The 19,390-nt window shown below is 37.8% G+C and overlaps 1 protein-coding gene across 3 annotated transcripts in view; it reads left to right on the top strand.

Moving 5' to 3' along the window:
- LOC145597923 (histone-lysine N-methyltransferase ATX2-like) overlaps positions 1–19,390 on the top strand; it is a 39,543-nt gene that overhangs the window by 5,578 nt on the left and 14,575 nt on the right. For all 3 annotated transcript variants that reach the window (XR_014103455.1, XR_014103456.1, XM_081654198.1), the window contains exons 10-21: positions 930–1,044; positions 1,124–1,189; positions 1,267–1,328; positions 1,436–1,492; positions 6,150–6,218; positions 6,369–6,567; positions 7,883–8,158; positions 15,518–15,579; positions 15,665–15,742; positions 16,048–16,143; positions 16,782–16,885; positions 16,964–17,110. Coding sequence is in view for 1 of the 3 variants with exons in the window: in XM_081654198.1 (XP_081510324.1) it covers positions 930–1,044; positions 1,124–1,189; positions 1,267–1,328; positions 1,436–1,492; positions 6,150–6,218; positions 6,369–6,567; positions 7,883–8,158; positions 15,518–15,579; positions 15,665–15,742; positions 16,048–16,143; positions 16,782–16,885; positions 16,964–17,105 (1,326 nt within the window). In the remaining 2 variants the exon portion in view is untranslated. The remainder of the gene's footprint in view (positions 1–929; positions 1,045–1,123; positions 1,190–1,266; positions 1,329–1,435; positions 1,493–6,149; positions 6,219–6,368; positions 6,568–7,882; positions 8,159–15,517; positions 15,580–15,664; positions 15,743–16,047; positions 16,144–16,781; positions 16,886–16,963; positions 17,111–19,390) is intronic.

Genomic DNA, 19,390 nt, shown 5'->3' with positions numbered 1-19,390 from the left:
TCTCCCAATCTGCACCACCATGACCCCCATCCCCTCGTTCACAGCACCACCGCTGCAACCACCACACATCCACCGCAAACTTCTGTAAAAGCTACGGCTTTTTTGGTAGGGTTCTTTCCCCATTATTTCACTTATAAACTAGTGTTCTTTCTCTTCTTTATATTTAACTTAATCTGCAATTTCATCAATTTGTTAATTGTCATACCTGAATTTACTCTTCGTTTTACAAAATACTTCGTACTATTTATTCACATCTTCTCCTTTTTTTTTTTTTTCCTTTTAGAGACTTCAATTCTTCAAATGAATTTTCATCTTATATGAAATATGAATTGGTGGTTTTATTTATTTCTTTATGAATCAGTAAGAGTGGGTTTTACTGACTTGGTGAATTGGCATGGTGAAAGGAGAGAGGGCGTAGAAGAGGGCCAGAGGGGTATTGTTAAAGAAAGAAAGAGAGTTTGGGGAATTGAAAATGTTTTTGGTTGTGAGTGTGGTGGGGACCAAGACAGAAAGATGAAAATTTAATTTACTAGAGGTGATTATTACTTACTGAGTTAGTAATTTTTTTCCAAAAAAAGTGTCACTTGACACACTATGACCATAAGTGGGTTCACCCTTGGTTGAAGGTGGTGTTGATATTGCATAGTGGAGATGATTGAGATGGGATAGGGGAGGTAGAAATTTTTATGTTTGAGAGAGGGGGGTGGGGGGGTGGGTTTGGGGTATAGGTTCCCTGTTACGGGGGTATGTATTAACCCTTACTGAATTTTTATGTTAATTCCAATCCCAAAAATCTGCATGATATACCCCCAAATTTGTTGTATCAATTATTCCTCATTCCAAGCATACCTTGAGGCCTGAACGTCTCTAGTACTCATGGAAACTATTTTGATTTGAAAAAAATTTGTGATAGCATGCTTCTTTCTCAGGTTCATGCCAGGTGCTACGGGGAGGAGTCTGTTGATGGTAGACTTTGGTTGTGTAATCTGTGTCGAGTTGGTGCACCTGAATCTACTCCACCTTGTCGTCTCTGCCCTGTTGTAGGTACATATAGCTGCATTGAAGATGGTTAAATAAACACATGACTGTCACATATTAATTTCGTAATTGATGCCTTATACAGGTGGAGCTATGAAGCCCACAACTGATGGTCATTGGGCTCATCTAGCTTGTGCTATCTGGATTCCTGGTTCGTTTGTGCACTATGTGTCTTGCTCTTTCAGCATTTTTTTTCTTCCTATTTCACCATATTATAACCCCTTACAGAAACGTGCTTATCTGATATCAAGAAGATGGAGCCCATCGATGGCGTTAGCAGGATTAATAAGGTAGTTAGTGTTTGTATGTATTTGCTTGCTTTGTAGTATGGATGCCCATTCATGGATGCCGTAATGCTTTTCTACTGCTAACTTTCTCTGAGGCCTTTTCCTTTTAGGACCGCTGGAAGCTCATTTGTAGTATTTGTCATATCCCTTATGGAGCTTGCATCCAGGTAAAAGCGGTTTATGCTGTATTTTTCAATTATTATTAATCATATATGTTTGTCTTCAAATTTTCTAACATTTCTAAGTACTGAGTAGAATATATTTTATTTTGTTGAAAAGGAGTTGGGATTACTTGCTTCATTTTCCATTTTGGGCTGTCCCAATTTGCTTGCCCTGTTTCCTCTTTAGAATTTTTTTCCTCTACTTTTTCTCTTGGGTTGGGTTCCATGCTTAAGCTATTTGTTTTCCTCTCTTTTTCTTACCTGAATGAATTCCTCTGCAAATGGCTTTAGGCAACTGAATTGAGATGGAAGGAGTATTCCTTTTTTTTTTTTTTTTTTTTTTTTTTTTTTTTTTTTTCTTCTGGTAATTTTTAAAAAATACACTACTTGAGATTGTGGGAATTGAGGCAGCTTCAAGACAGCAGGCTTAAGTGTTAAGTTGTTATGCGTCTCTAAGGAATGAATGGGTTTTTTTTTTTGTTTTTTTATTCTTTCTGATTTTGACCTCGGAAACTTGCATTTTTTGTGCAACGCTCAAAACAAGTACGGGAAATATACTGGTAAAGTATCAGCTATAGCTATAATCTATTGTGGATCCTGCATTAATTGGATCTGTGGAGTGCTGACTGACTTCCCTTAGGAAGCCATTATGCTAACAGGGTAGTTGATCACTTATCTTTCATTTGATTTCTTATGGATTGGTGAAAACTACTAATTAGTAGTAGAAGAACGAGTGGGAGAGATAGGAAAAATGGCTCAGTTAGGTGCTATGTTACACGAACATGGGTATGGGTGTTAGGACAAGAGTATATATTCTAGTGTCGGACCCAACAAAGCTAGAATTTTACTTCATGGAGACCTTGTCGGCTTGCCCTAATCTAAGACACAGGCACGGAGATATGATGATTGTTTTAATAATAAAAAAACAAACTGCTGTTGAACTGTAAGAGAAATAGGTGGATGATTCAGGAAATTTGCAACAGAAGACAGCTTTTTGACTGTTGTACTATTCGCAAGGTTGATAGGGAATTGGTGGTAGATGCTCATAACCGGGCTCAGCTAGCAATCCGTCTTGCAATTACTTTTGAGGATGATTTGTAATCCCTCCGTTTTTTTAAAGTGCCCCATTGGAGTTTTGGCACTATTTATTAGGCCTACTTTGACCAATGTTTGTGAATTATAAGAAAAAATACTCTTGTGGGTACTTGTTGGAATTGTCTGAACGAGTAGATTATTAATATTGAATTGTTGTTTTTTTTGAAGAAAAAAAACATTGGAAAATGCTATACATAGCCCTTAGGGCTACATATAAGCATTAAATTTACCCTTGAAAATCGTAAAAAGTTAAGAAATCATGAAAATATAAACACTGATTTACGCGTGTTTTTTTCATGAATTCCTAATTTTATACAATTTCCAAGAGTATATTTAATGCTTATATATAGCCCTTAGGGCTACATATAGCATTACCCAAAAACATTAATGATTACATTCTTAAAAAAAAAAAAAAAAAAAAAAAAAATCAATTGTTATAATTTATAGTTATTGATAATTAAAGATATTAGTGGTCAAATTATTGCATCGGCATGTATGTCATGTCACATTGAGGCACATATTAAGAAAACAGAGGGAGTATTTAGTTTATTTTGTTTGTTTTCCAGATGTCTAAATAAAAAAGTATTACAAATTTAATAACAACTTTCATGACTACATGATACTTTTTCTCTTGGAAAAGGTTACCAATGACTTGGATAGTTTATATAAATGAGAAAAGAAAGGGAAAGTGCAGGTGTAAATACTAAATAGTATGAAAACAGAAGAAAAAAGTATAATAGTAAAAGTTTCATTTGGGTTTCTAGTCTTTCCACTTTCTCAGGCTTTATCTCTATTCTACTAGAAAGAGAAAGATGAACAGACTTATTGTGGAGTTTGCAAACAGCATGTCAGTTCCTACGGGTTCACCAAGCCTCATGACTCTGGGAAGACCATTGGTGTAATTTATCCCTACTTCCCTACTTTATAAAAAATATAACTATACTCTTATGAATAGTGTGTCTCCAATTATGCCTGTAAATATGTTATTTTACATATTTGCCCCCCTTAAAATTTTGAAACCTTTCTTCTCTCTCTTCTGTGGAGCTCAGTCTGGTTCATCTTGTCTCATGTCTCAATCACGTTTCTTTTATTCGTTTTCTCTTCCTCCAACTCCTCCATGGCAGACCCTCTCATCTTTCATCATCTAATTCATTTTCTCTTTTTATTTTATTTATTTTATTTTCACTTTCTAGCCAAGATTTTATTATTTTATTTTTTATTTTTTTTTAAAGTAAATTTACAATTAAGTTGGGGTAAATTATGGGGTTTTTTTATGAGTCGGAGGTAAAAATTATGGCTATGGCCTTGCTTGACAATTGACTGCTAGCTGTTCGCTGTCGACTGGTTTGATTGGCTGGTTTCACTGGCTGTTTGTATTGGTTTTTTTTGTTGGCTGTTTGACTTTTTATTAGTCTAAAAACATGTTTGGTAAAATTGGATGTTTGATGTTATTAGTAACTTAGGTAGCCAAAAGCCAAAAGCTACTCTTCTCCAAGTAACTTTTTCATTTTGGCTTAAAAGCGAGGCTGAAAAAGCCATTTACCAAACACAAATTTTGGATGTTTGACCAAATGAAAAAGCCAAAAGCCAAAAAGCAAATGAAAAGCCATGTACCAAACAAGCCCTTTAATAGCCTGCAGCCAACCGATGTAGCTTTTCTCCCTCTTACTGTTTCAATTCTTCCTGATTCATACAGATTTGTTAATTTTGAATGGAGAAGTGTCATTGTTGTTCATTGTTGAAATTAATTGAGATTTCATTTTTAGGCTTTGGGTGAGGGGGTTGTGAAGGTGAGTAGTGGGGCTGGGGTGTTGTCAACAATCCCTAACAACATGAAAAAGACTATTACTGGAAATTAGTGTGATGATGAGATTTATGCAATGCGTGAGGAATGTTCTATGGATCCTAACCACTCAAACACCCTATTTTACCTATTGTCTATCTCTTTTAGTCCTGTAAATCAGTGTGATGAAGAGATTTATGCAATGCGTCATCACTACCTCTATATTTCTCTAAGTTCCCATTTTCCCCCTTTACACCGATTCATCTCCCTTATACCCTCTAATTCTTCCATATCATTAATATGATGACCAAGAATCACACGCGATATGATATTACTGACCAAATTCTTAAGGTGTGTTTTGAGTGCCTATTTAAACTCTCCACCAAGATTAATTTAAATTTCAGGGAGAGAGACGGGCTGATATCAAAACAATAGATTGTTAGCAAAGTAAAGGAAACTATATCCTAATGTTGGCTTACTGAAAGATAAGTAGCCACCAATGTTGCATGAAATGATTAGTATCCCATCACAATGAAAGTGAGATTTAAAGTGAGATATCAGGTAAAGTTGAGCACAATTTTCTTATATTCTAATATATATTTTGTTAATGTGTTAATTTCTTTTCTATCTTTGTTCAATGTATCCCATCTGCTAGGACATAGCAAAAAGGTTGGACTACAATACAAATTATGAGGGATTGACAATTGTTTGGCTTGAGTTTGCCTTAGACATCATTTGGTGATTGGAAGAATAGTTGTATATTGTGTACAATGAGCATTGCATAGCAAACAAGAATACACATTACATTCTAGCTATATATATAGTTACAACAAAATACCATGCAAAGGGCCATAAAAAATAACACCAACTACGAAAACTCTTCTAAAAGATCTAGCTGTATTGCGCGGTTTGAACCCTTAGTATTGTAAAAACACATTGGTCTGTTTGGATTTTACCCCCAAAATATACAGACCTAGGGCTAATAAACTAAACAATATACTTGAATTGAGTCCTTCCTCTTGCAAATTCTCTTTCTTTTGTCATACCATGTCTGACTGATCTTTGGATCCGGTATGGACTATGGATTCCATACTTGGATAGGTGTTGGGTCATGCCAACCTGGGTATGAATCTTAACTTGTTTCAAAGCAAGATAACATAGGTCAGGAATGGTGAAATATAGTGTAAGGAATGGTGAAATACCCAATTTATTGTATGACTGGTCCAAAGCGTCCACCTACTAGGGTTTAACCTGGATGAGACACTAGGGTTTAACTGGGACGAGACAATTTTGCTTCTGATTTTTTCTGAATAACTTTGATTGAGCTATTTGAATGAGGTGAATGTTGGGAATCATGGGATTGCTTAATTATGGTATGACAGTAACATTCACAGGCAATTTCTGCTCTACATGTTTCTGATGTCTCACCTGTCTTCTATGAGTGTCAAAGTATTACAATCTAGCGTAAGGAGAAACTTTGTGAGTGTTTGATTGCTTTAGAGGCCATCTTGTTCTCTGTTTTTGTAGTTGGACTTCAATGGGTATCCTTATTTCCTTTTTTAAAGCACGGGCAAGAAAGACAAGCTATGGGCTACCGTTTTTGTTGTTCTTGTTGTTTTTCTTCCCTTGTGTCCCAATTCTTGTCTCTGCCAATTGACTTAATATTGCATTTTTCTTATAGACCTAATATTGACTCTTATGTGGAGGACATGTGTCATTTTTTTGGCGTTTATTATTCTGTTTTCTTACTATGAAATTTACAAAATTTTGGCCATTTGATTTCAGTGCTCTAACAACACCTGCCGTGTTGCATATCATCCACTCTGTGCACGTGTTTCTGGCTATTGTGCTGAGGTATATCTTACTTTGTTAGTTTTAGTGGTTGCTTTGTGAGGATGCTATTAGAAGCCTCTTCTGGAATGCTATCTAATTTTTTTCAACATCAGAAATAATGTCTCATGTAATTTTACTTTTGCAACCTCTGTTGGGTATCATTTTGCTTAGCTTGAAGATGAAGACAAACTTCATCTCATTTCTGTAGATGAAGATGAGGAGGAACAGTGTATTCGCCTACTTTCTTTCTGCAAAAGACATAAGCAGCCATCTAATGACCGTCCAATCACGGATGAGGCAAATGGGAAGAAGTCTTGTCAGCAATTGAGCTACATCCCCCCATCCAATGAATCTGGCTGTGCACGCTGTGGTAGGTTACTGCATATCTGGTATCTGGAAATTATGTTTTTTTTTTGACAGTGACTATTTGGAATTATTAAGTCCAACTTTTTTTCTTTTTACGCCGTGCTTAAGTTTTGGATAAATGGGAATACAATAGTATCAAATATTAATGGCATGTATGCTCTCTGTCGCATTATGATGCAATTCCAAGGTATCAATATTATCATTATATTATATTTATTTATTTATGTCGAGTCTTCTATTAATCCTGAGGTTTAGTGGCGTCAATCCAAGAGTTACGCATGATTAATCGAATTAGGGTTGTAGTAGAATTAGTAAGATTGATAAGATATTATTTTCTAATATTATTTGAAGATATATATTTTGTTATTGGGACTATTTATATCTTATATTATTTAATTTATCTTTTGGTTATCCTAATGGCATAGGATGTTTGCTTATAAATAGTAATTCATTTTCATTGATGATGTTAGAGAAGTTTTGAGTTATATCTGATCAATACGTATGGATTGTTTTAGCAAGAGAATACGTAGTATGATATTTGTTGAGAAGGCTACAAATTTAGTCTTGGTTAGATTAAATAGCTTTATATCCCCGAATTTCTTGAAGTTTTCAAAAGAGCCCACTAAATTACTCATCTTATTACCTTAGAGAGTTGGAGTTTAAACCTTAGTTTTAAAAAGTGCGCCTAGGCGCAAGGCACAGTGAGGCTCAAGAGTTGGCGCCTTAGCTTTGTGAGGCTCAAAGACCTTCAAAAGGCGCGCGCCTTTGCATCTTTTTTCTAGGTTGCTTCTTGCGCCTTTGCGCCTTATGTTGTTAAGCATCAATAGCTATTTTGTAAGTTTTTCTTTTCTATAAAACGCTATGGGACTTTGTGATAGGCAGGTTAATTAATTTCTAAAAGGAAAGAGGAATCCATATCCCCCAATTCGATTTGAAGAACCCTAGCTATTGATCACATGGCCCTTTCACCTTATCACATAATTCCAATTTTACACTTATTTAATAGATATTATTTGTTTTCTATATGAATAAAGTGCACCTCACCTACAAAAGGCGCGTGCTTGCGCCTTGTGCCTAGGCTCCAAGGACTATTGCGCCTTGGTGCGCCTTGCGCCCTTTAAAACTAGGTTTAGTCAAATGTGTAAGTCAAATTTGCTGTAAATTTTTTTACCTTTCTGTTATGTTTTAATGTGTTGGCGTGTTGCTTAACATCATATCTTTTTTGTGGTGCTCATGTATTGGGTTATTTAAGTTTTTTTTTCTATGGTAAGGTTGTTTTCATCAATTGCTCTTTGATTTTCTTTTGCAATCATGAACAGAGCCTTATGATTATTCTGCCCGAAGAGGACGTAAAGAACCAGAAATCCTTGCTGCAAAACGTTCATTTTTGCTTAATATGCCGCACCTGGTTGGTTGTTACTACGTGCATGAGATTTTGGTTCGCATGGCAGTGGAGGACAATATGGATAATGGCTCCAAGTCAACTCCAGTGATTCAAAATGTATCTTCAAATCAGGAAGCTCTGCCTAGCATACTTTCGATGGCTGATAAATATAGATACATGAGGGAGACTTCTAGGAAACGATTATCATTTGGTAAGTTTAAATGTTCATGAGTTACATAGTTAACTTCATCAATGTGTTGATACCATGCTCAATCCCTGCGAAATATCTGCATTACTTATAATTTTGTATTCTGAAAAGTTCTAGGTATCTCATTCTCAATGATTTCTGGCAAGGAAAATTTATGTAGCCAATGGTAGAACTTGGATTTTAATCTTAGAGGAGGTGGTATAAGTTTTCCAGTCCAAATATCCAAGGGTTTGAAAGATAAAAAGAAAGGGCATCAAAAAAGCTTGCCACAAGTTTCAAACCTAGGAATTGGATTAATCTGTAGTAGCTGCTTTTGCTTGTAGGTCAGCTTGTTCTACTTATTAGTGATACTCTTTTGGCAAATATAATACTACCTCCGTTTTTATTTATTTTATTTTATTTTTTATATACTTGCAAAACTTTGACTTTTACACTATTTACTTGCTTCACTTTGTCTAGCTTTGATGATTTATATTTAAGTAAAAATATAGTCATGTGGGATCTTGTTAGATTCGTTTCAATTTATACTATATTAATTTCCAATGTTTATAATTTTTACATATTGGTAATTAAAGATATTAACAATTGAAATAATGCATTGACAAGCGTGAAAATTGAAGTTTTGCAAGTAAAAAAAACGGAGGAGGTAAAAAGCAAGCGTTTCAAATATTAAGAAAGTCAAGCGGAAAAAAGGAGATAGGAAGACATAGTTTTTTAGCAAATCCCAGGCCATTTTTCCTTTTTTACAGTTAGTACATGTCATTAATAATGTTAGTACAAATACATGTCATTCAATACCTAATTAAAGCTTTTTAATTTTGAAAATAAGATTAAAGTGTTTAGAAATAAGGCATGCATAAAAAGACTGTAGCCTTTTTTTCCTATCTCTCACCTCTAAAAATAGATCATGGCATCATACTAACAATTCAACCTCCGATGAAAGTTAGTCTGCATAATTATACGTAAATTGAGGAGAGAGACATAGAGAGAAGCAATTCATTGATTGCTGGATCGAAAGTTGCAAGTTCTCTTCCGACAGGAGAGCTTTATGCAAGGGATCAGCCCAGGCCATTGATCACATACACTCGAAGGAAGCCCAAGAAGAATGTTCCAGCAACTTGATGCTGAGGTGGAAGTTTGTTATGAGTTTGTTATGGGGTTTAGGGTAATGTGGTAATTTTGGGAAATAAGCTGTTATTCCTCTTAGCTGTAAGGGATGCTAGTAACTGATTATAAATAGCAATTTTGTAATAGAAGGAAGGATGCTAAATATTGATTAGAGTGAAGTTTGTTGGAGAGATTCCTTCCTCTCGAAAGAAGGAGAGTTGTATTGCATAATTACTCTGATTATCAATACATCATATCAATTGAGCTTCCTATAATTTCTGTGCATTTTGTGTTAACTCTGTTTTTCTGACCTGAGTCCTAGCAACTTGGTATCAGAGCAACCACGATCTTCACCGGAGTGTAGGATGGCTCGCCTTACCCATGCTCAGCGATTGGACCTGCTCGAGCAGGAGATTGCTGGTGTTCCAGGTCGGGTTGCTGAAGAGATCGCTTCAGCTCTGGCTTCATTTAAGGCTGATCTCACAGATCAGTTTGCTGCCAGTTCGGAGAAGAATCGATCGGAGATTCGATCGGAGAATCGTGGACCTGGAATGAATGGATCCCATTATCAGTGGGATAATCCATTCGCTGGTGCGCAACCGCAGCTGGAGGTTGGCGCTGGGGGTGTTCAGGGCTGTCAATCTAATTGGAAGATGAGGAAACTCGACTTACCAATTTTTGACGGTAACAATCCAGATGGTTGGATACTTCGAGCCGAGCGTTTCTTCCACTTCTATCGGCTCAGCGCGGAGGACCAGCTGGAGGCGGCAGTGGTGGCTCTCGACGGAGATGCTCTGCTTTGGTACCAATGGGAGCATCGTCGCCACCCGTTGCTCACTTGGGAATCCTTGAAGAAACTAATCCTCCGGCGATTTCGCACCACCGCCACTGGGACGCTCCACGAGCAATGGCTGGCTCACCAGCAAATCGGCTCGGCGGCGGATTATCGGCGACGCTTCATTGAGTTGCTTGCTCCCTTAGCTAAAGGTCAATATATTAATGGGCTAGAAGAGAAGATCCGAGTAGAAGTTCGGATCATGGATCCGGTCACACTGGATCATGCTATGGAATTATCGATGCGGGTCGAAGAGAAAATCCGGGTCAACCCGAAACCCAGATACGGGAGTAATTTACCCACGTGGAAAGTGCCCTACCCCACCCAACGTTCTTCTCCAACCTTATCCACCCAAAACACGAACCCAGCCCTCACCACAAACACGAACCTAAACACAACACCTAACCTAAACTCTTCCACCCAGAACCACCCAAACCGCCTTCCTTACCACCCCAAAAACTCCGGCGATATAAGGAGGTTGATGGAGAAAGAGGTTCAGCAAAAGCGCGAACAGGGCTTCTGTGACGAGAAGTGGAATTTGAACCACCGTTGTCGCTGCCGTGAGCTCAGTGTGCTTCTCACCGTCGACGATGACGAGGTGGAGGATGACGAATCTACTGAGTTTGCCGCCGTTGAGGTACCCGCCCCTCTTTCCCCTCTGTCTTCTTCTTCTTCTCTTGACCCGAATCCGGGAGTGTCGATGTGTTCTATGATGGGCATAACAAGCCCGAAAACGATGCGGATGGTAGGCTCAATTAATGGGAGCGAGGTGGTAGTGATAGTGGACCCTGGGGCCACACACAATTTTATTTCAGCCATAGCAGCGCAACATTTGAACTTAGCCATTTCAGACTCCAAGCATTTTGGGGTTACCTTGGGAACGGGTGAGACGGTGCAAGGGGAGGGAATGAGCAAAGGAGTACTGCTGACATTGCAAGGTATCTCTATTATTGAGGATTTTCTTATCTTACCTTTGGGCAACTCTGATGTGATCTTAGGAATTCAGTGGCTTGAGAAATTGGGAACTATTGCCTCGAACTGGAAGAATCAGACCTTGAAATTTCAGGTTGGTAGTGAAATGGTGACTCTCAAAGGAGACCCACATCTGGAGAGGACTTGTATTTCACTCAAAGCAATGGTTAGGACCTTGCAAAGGGAAGGACATGGTGTTCTATTGGAGTTCAATCAGTTAGAGGGGCTGCAGGAGACTGACCCCCATATCCCTGTTGCTCTCCGACCCCTCACTGACCAGTTTCAGCAGGTGTTCGAGATGCCATCAGGGCTGCCTCCCTCCAGGGACATTGAGCATGCTATAGTCTTGAAAAATGGGACTAATCCTATTAGTGTGCGACCCTATAGGTATCCTCAATACCAGAAAGATGAGATTGAGAAATTGGTACAGGACATGCTCAAGGCAGGGATTATTCAACCCTCTTCTAGTGCCTATTCTAGCCCGGTTCTTCTCGTTAAAAAGAAAGATGGCTCGTGGAGGTTTTGTGTCGACTATAGGGCCTTAAATAAGGAGACGATTCTCGACAAATTTCCTATTCCGGTGATCGACGAATTGCTTGATGAACTCAATGGTGCTAGTGTGTTCACCAAGTTGGATCTTAAATCAGGGTACCATCAAATTCGAGTAAGAAAGGAGGATGTGCCCAAGACTGCTTTTCGCACTCATGAGGGTCATTACGAATTTCTCGTAATGCCCTTCGGACTCACCAATGCCCCTGCAACCTTTCAGTCCTTAATAATGAGGTGTTTCGACCTTTTCTCCGGAAGTTTGTGTTGGTTTTCTTTGACGATATACTCATCTACAGCCAATCCATGGATGAGCATTATCACCACTTACAGCAAGTTTTGCAAACATTAGCCTCACACCACCTTTATGCTAATTTGAAGAAGTGTGAGATTGGGAAGGAGAAGGTGGCGTATCTTGGCCATGTAATTTCAGCAGCGGGAGTGGAGGTTGATGCCTCGAAAATTAATGCCATGATCAATTGGCCTGTTCCTTTGAATCTCAAAGCCTTGCGAGGGTTCTTAGGCCTTACGGGCTATTACAGAAAATTTATCCAAGGATATGCTGAAATAGCTAGGCCTTTAACTGACCAGCTGCGTAATGAGTGTTGGGGTTGGACTGCTGAAGCTACACAGGCCTTTGAAGCGCTGAAATTAGCTATGACCAGAGCACCTATTCTGGCCATGCCAAATTTTTCTTTGCCCTTTATCATTGAAACGGATGCCTCAGGCTTCGGGTTAGGAGCTGTCTTGTTGCAAGGAAGTCACCCTATTGCATATTACAGCAAGGTCTTGGGTATTCGGGCTAGAGCAAAGCCTATCTATGAAAAGGAGCTGATGGCAATTGTGTTTGCCATAGAAAAGTGGAGACATTACTTGTTAGGAAGGCAATTCATTGTGCGCACTGACCAGAAGAGTTTAAGGTTCTTATTGGAGCAACGCGAGGTGGGGCATGCTTATCAAAAATGGGTGAGCAAGCTTCTTGGTTACACTTTTGATATTCACTACAAACCCGGTCCTACCAATAGGGTAGCCGATGCTCTATCAAGGCAACAACAACCAGAGGTGGAGTGTGACACTCTGGTAGCAGCATGTGGGGTGAGTTGGGAGTATGTTAAGTCATTCATTGACAAGGATTTGGGGCTGCAAAAGCTGAATTCTCGGTTCCAGGAAGGTGGTACTGCTCCAAAATGGTTTTCAGTTGAAAATGGGGTACTTAGGTACAAGGGAAGGGTAGTGATTCCTTCCAAGTCTGAGCTCACAGCTAGGTTACTCAAGGAGTACCATGATTCACCAGTTGGAGGGCATGCTGGAGACTTGATTACTTCAACCCTTGCCAATTCCGGACAAGGTATGGGAAGACATATCCATGGACTTTGTGGAAGGGTTACCTAAGTCCGGAGGGTGGGATTCAATCTTAGTGGTGGTTGATCGCCTCACTAAATATGGCCATTTCATTCCCTTGAAACATCCTTACACAGCTCAAGGAGTAGCCCATTGCTTCATGAAGGAGATCGTTAGGCTTCATGGAATTCCTTCTTCTATTGTCTCAGATCGGGATAAGGTGTTTCTGAGTGTGTTCTGGTCTGAATTATTCAAACTTCAGGGCACTCAATTGCGGAGAAGTACATCATACCACCCCGAGTCTGATGGTCAGACAGAGGTTCTCAACAAGGGAGTAGAGTCTTACCTTCGTTGCTTTGTCAATGGAAAGCCTAAGTGCTGGGCTTCCTGGTTGCCATGGGCAGAATACTGGTATAACACAGCATTCCATACAGCCACACACTGTACACCCTTCAAGGCACTGTATGGGAGGGACCCTCCTCAATTGGTGCGCTTTACTCCGGGCAGCACTTCTGTCTCTTCCATTGAAGACCAGCTATTGGAAAGAGATGCCATCTTGGATGAACTGAAATTTCACTTGATTCAAGCTCAACATTATATGAAGCAATATGAGGACAGGAGCAGAAGGGAGGGTGAGTTTCAGGTTGGGGATATGGTGTATTTAAAACTACAGCCATATAGACAACAGTCTTTGGCAAGGCGAAGGAATGAAAAGCTGTCTCCTAGGTTCTATGGGCCATACACAGTGCTGCAAAGGGTTGGACAGGTGGCTTACAGGCTGCACCTACCTGCTTCTGCCAGGATTCACCCTGTTTTTCATATTTCTCAGCTGAAGAAAGCCATTGGAACAGGACACTCACCATCACAGCTCCCCTCTCAACTTACTTCAGACTTGGTTCTTGATGTGGAGCCAGAGGCAGTTCTTGGGGTAAGGACTTCTCAGCAAGCTACTGAGGTTTTGATCAAGTGGAAAGGTTTGCAGGAATTTGAGTCCACCTGGGAGCAGACAGGTTCCCCTCTTTCCACCTTGAGGACAAGGTGCAGGTTTGGGAAGGGGGTATTGCAAGGGATCAGCCCAGGCCATTGATCACATACACTCGAAGGAAGCCCAAGAAGAATGTTCCAGCAACTTGATGCTGAGGTGGAAGTTTGTTATGGGGTTTAGGGTAATGTGGTAATTTTGGGAAATAAGCTGTTATTCCTCTTAGCTGTAAGGGATGCTAGTAACTGATTATAAATAGCAATTTTGTAATAGAAGGAAGGATGCTAAATATTGATTAGAGTGAAGTTTGTTGGAGAGATTCCTTCCTCTCGAAAGAAGGAGAGTTGTATTGCATAATTACTCTGATTATCAATACATCATATCAATTGAGCTTCCTATAATTTCTGTGCATTTTGTGTTAACTCTGTTTTTCTGACCTGAGTCCTAGCACTTTAGTTCGTGGAACTCTTTTTTTTGGCAATTGAAGCATCTCACTTTAAATGGTTTATATAGGCAACTTTGGCGAAGATAATCTTAAGAATTTTAATTTTTTACTACCTAAAAGTCAATTTTTTTAACATGTGATACTTTTGGCATTGATTCGGTAGTTGATTATAATAAATTACGATTTTTTTGCCTTTGTGGTTTTCTATCATGTTCTCTCATTGACATGATTATATCAAGATCACTATTACTATCGCCACATATTTTTGTCTTGTCATTTGGTTTATCTCAAAAAATTAATTAATATGATTTTTGGTTTGGGTCTGTTTGGTTCAGGCCAAGTAGAAGTAGGGTAATCTAGTTTTGGGTATAATTTGATTTGGGTTAGGTTATCTTAGGCTGGGTTACTTCGGCGAGGTTGGACTTTTGGCCTACCTTTAGTTAATGTGTAAATTGTACTGTCAATAGTTTCTATTTATCCATATTGATTTAATTCATTGTTCATATTCCCATTTTGACCATCTTTGATTATCATTAAGGAAAATGGATCTTTTTAGATTTTTCATAATATGAATTTTCAATCTACTAACTTAATATATCATCTATTTATTGATAGAAAATTAAAATTCGTAATGGTCAAAGTTGTGGCATAGACAAATTTGCCAAATCAATGAGGACAACCAGGAAAATGGAGAAATAATTCATATAATCATGTGTGTAGTTATTTTATGTACTAGAGTAGCTCTTGCTATTTGGTATTGCTTATAATTGATAATTTGTGAAGGTCTCTGATGCCTTATGGATATTCAGCGCTAAGCATGTATATGATGTTAAAATACTAAAGTGCGTGAGCTTACTATTTCCAATTACAATTTGTATGTTTACATGTTTGAATAAGCTTTTGAATGTTCCTTGACTTTTTACCTTGATTTATTTTTCTTTGTGATTTATATCAAGATTACCTGGTCATCGTGACATGAAATTCTTAAGGTATTAATTTGTGTGCTAGTTTATAAAGGTTGGATTTGTGTAGATTGTGTTAGGACACTGACAGTATTTTTTTTATTGAGAATATGTAGTGTTGAACTATATATGTTTTTTTGTATTTGTATTGATTGCTAGTATTTTTATGTAGGAAAATCTAGAATACATGGATTTGGGATCTTTGCGAAGCAGCCACATAAAGCTGGAGACATGGTAAATACACACCCATTTGTTGTAGCCTCTTCACTTATATAAAAGTATAGCTGGATAATTTAGTCACTTGTGTTGTTTGATTCAGGTGATCGAATATACCGGTGAACTTGTAAGGCCGCCAGTGGCTGATCGAAGAGAACACTTAATATATAATTCCTTAGTTGTAAGTCAAATGTAATCTTTTTACTTGTACACTTTGATTTAATTCAAATCGGCAATTATTTGTTTGTATGATGTTGATCATCTTGGAAACAATATTGACGCTATCATGGCCACATGTTGCCATTTGTGTGGAATTAGCTATGATTCTGAGCTATCACTGATGTATTATTCTCTCTTCTCTTTTTGAGTTTCCATTGTCTTAATCTATTATTTGTTACTAGTTTTCTTGAGCTTTGCGCCTTTATAGCCATTTTCAATTGTTAATTACTGTGAGATTAGCGTCAGTTTGACTGATTTTCAATGCAGGGTGCTGGGACTTATATGTTCAGGATTGATGACGAGCGTGTCATTGATGCTACACGCGCTGGAAGTATTGCTCATTTAATAAACCATTCTTGTGAAGTAATTATTTTGTCCTTTCTTCTATGCAATGCCGTCCAGCTCATGGGAAATTTCTTATTTCTTCTTGGTGCTCTTTGCTTCTATCTTATAATTTTCAAAATTATCACATGAAACACCAATGGCAATAGACTGGAAGTGTTTTATAAGTCTAATTTGCAACATGTTCAATTGCTATTTGTGTTGCATCATTCATAAGTTTGATAAGATTTTATTCTCTATATTCATTTTATTTATTTTTTAAAATGTCACTAGTCTCTCCTTTCTGTTTTTTGTGTTGCTTTTGTAAACATGTCAAGTTACCAAATGCCTAAGTAACAATTAATGTATTGAATACATTAATTGTTACTTTAAGCAAATCACCATTGAATGCCTAAAGTAACAATTATTGCGAATACATTAATGGTTTCTTTAGGCATTCAGTCACCTGGCATGTTTACAAAAGCTGGTTTAAGAAATATAATAAACGGGCCTTGGAAAAAAGGAGGCTTATTAATTTTTTTTTGATAAATATGTTTTGAGGTTTTGAACTTTGGAAAGGGTTATGTGTTTGTTCTGTAAGCATGGTGATATTGTTTTTTTTTTGTTTAGATTCAGTAATGCCAAGAATGTTTTGTAATTTTGCTTTGTATTTTTTGCAGCCCAACTGTTACTCTAGAGTTATAACTGTTAGTGGTGACGAGCATATAATAATTTTTGCGAAAAGAGATATTGAACAATGGGAGGAACTGACTTATGACTACAGGTTTGACTTGTGAGCTCGTTTCTTTGCTATTCATCCTGTTTATTTGGCGGCCTGTAAGCTTGAGTTTTTATGATACAGGTTCTTTTCTATTGATGAGCAACTTAAATGTTATTGTGGCGCTGAAAGATGTCGAGGAGTAGTTAATGATATTGAAGCTGAGCAGCAGGCTGCTAAGCTATATGTTCCTCGCAGTGAGCTGATAGATTGGAAGGGAGAATAAGAGCTGTAAGTGAATGCACATACCAACTTTGTTTTTTCCCTTGTAACTTTTGCTCTTTGAAATGCTCTGGATGGCGATTTTCACTTTTTAAACTGAAGATAAAATCTTTGAAGATGTTGTGACCTTATCCTGCTTTCCATTTTATTTTCTATTGTGTGGGTAGGGGAGTTGTGTAGTTGTGGAAGGGGAAAGAAGACACCTTGTGATTTTCTTGAGATGTCCCGTTCGATTATCCTCACTGTATTTTCCAGCTGCTAAATGTTTATATGTGTGCAAGTTTATATTTATTACCTTGAATAAGGCGAGTGCTGATACTAGGTTTTTTTTTAGAAGTGGTGCAAAGGCATCTGTTACAAGAATTCAAAAGTGTAGTTGAAGTTCAAAATAGAGATTTATGGTCAAATGAAGAAGTTCATCTGATATAGGTACAACATTGTGACTTTATGATTTGCAAAGAGACTCCATTAATATTACTTGGTGATGGAAGAGAATACATATCGTGAGTAATGGTTGTGACTTCTATTACTTTGAAGAATAATTAGTGTTTAGCTTATAGAAGTCTTTAAGTCTTGAGTAGCCTTTTCTTATGATTATGGGTATTGCTTGGTATATGTTTGGAAACTTCCAATGAATTTTTGAAGAGAAGTTGGACATGTTAGGGAGTAAAATAGTAGGATAGGAAGGAGACAATAAACAAAGATCAGAGATCTTTTGCAGTTTTGTTGGGTGATGTTGTTGCTGACTGGAGCCTACAGAGATGCCTGAAGTGTTGAAATTTAAAAGACATAACTGTATGTGGCTTGAGTATCTTTTTTTTTTTTATTATTTTTTTTACTACGTATATTTTAATGAGCTGTTGAACATTCCTTGGTCTGCATGCGGTGAGGCATCTTTAATTATCAGAAGAAGACAATCAATTAGCGAAGCAAAAAAATTGAAAAAGATTTAGAAGCTACCCTTATTTTTGCGGTTGTGTAATTATTGGCTTGCTGTGTTGTTAGGTATCTTGAATGCCAGCCTTCAGAATGGTTGAAAAATGTTATTTAGGATTGGGAATACTGAACATGCTTGAATGATTGTATCAAAGATCTATGTGGTTCAATATCTAACGATGACAACAATCCTAGAATTTTTAGATAAAGAAGAACTTCATTGAGTGGAAACAAGGATTGTACTACTTATCAGACCAGTTTTACTTTATGTATTATCTATAGAGTTTGGCTGGTTGCTAATTAAGCTGTAGGATTTGGGGGCGAACAAGGATAGAAATGTTTTCCATCTACCATTGAGAAAATTCAAGACCTTAGTAGGTGGGGCCTGTACTGTACCGTGAAAGGCTGTTTAGGATTCTAAGATCTATTAAAATTAATGTGGAGACATGAGTTTTAATTTTATCTAGCTGGTGAGTTAATTGGTAATCTGTTGCATTTTTATTGAGTGAATTTGCTTCATTTGGCAGGGTTTATGTGTTAGTCAAATAAAACATACGAGTAACTTGATATTTATTTAGCACATTCTGCCCAAACAACACTGCTGTTGCCTAGAAATCATGCAGGAAGAGCAGGCGAAACAACTAGTGGATACGAAGTCTTGAAAATCTAATAAAATAGCAGGCCGTCTCATAGTGATAATATGCAGTTAGAATGGAACACAGGTGGTGGGTCCATTACTCCATTGCATTCTTTGTTGGCTCACCTACAAGAATGAACTGAGATTTGAGTGATATGTTTGACTTGTGATTTGACTTGTAAAGAAAAAGCTATAAAAACTTTAAATAAAGGGTACTTTGTTAATAGAGCTTATAGGCCATTGCCAATTTGCCATGGTAAAATTGTCGGTAATAACACTATCTTTGTCCGATCCTCTAAAAACAGACCTTTTGATTTTCCCAAAATAATACAACCTTTGATGGTTATCCGCTCTTAAAAGAATGTGACTTGATGGTAATCTGTTTAATAGGTTTATTTTGACACGTGCTGCATTGTGATTGGTAGAAATTTAAAAAAAAAATATTTACAAATTTTTATCTAATAAAATTTGATAAAGAAAAAAAAAAAATCAAACACCCATCCTATCAAATACCTATATGTCACCGGCCCCCGCTTGCCCTGCCACCCAACCCCCCGCCTGCCCGAAATCCTCGCCTAGCCTACCCTCCACTAGTCTAAAACCCCAACTCCCAACCCTCCACCAGACCCAACCGTCCTGCAACCCCGATACCCCACCAGACCGAAAACTCCACACTTACCCCTTCACGAGCCCAAAACCCTATGCCTCCACTAATT

The sequence above is a fragment of the Chenopodium album genome, chromosome 2 (genome assembly GCF_948465745.1).
Source record: "Chenopodium album chromosome 2, dcCheAlbu1.1, whole genome shotgun sequence".
Lineage (NCBI taxonomy): Eukaryota > Viridiplantae > Streptophyta > Magnoliopsida > Caryophyllales > Amaranthaceae > Chenopodium > Chenopodium album.
Note: the sequence above shows the minus strand (reverse complement) of the source record. Positions and strands in the feature narration are given on the sequence as shown.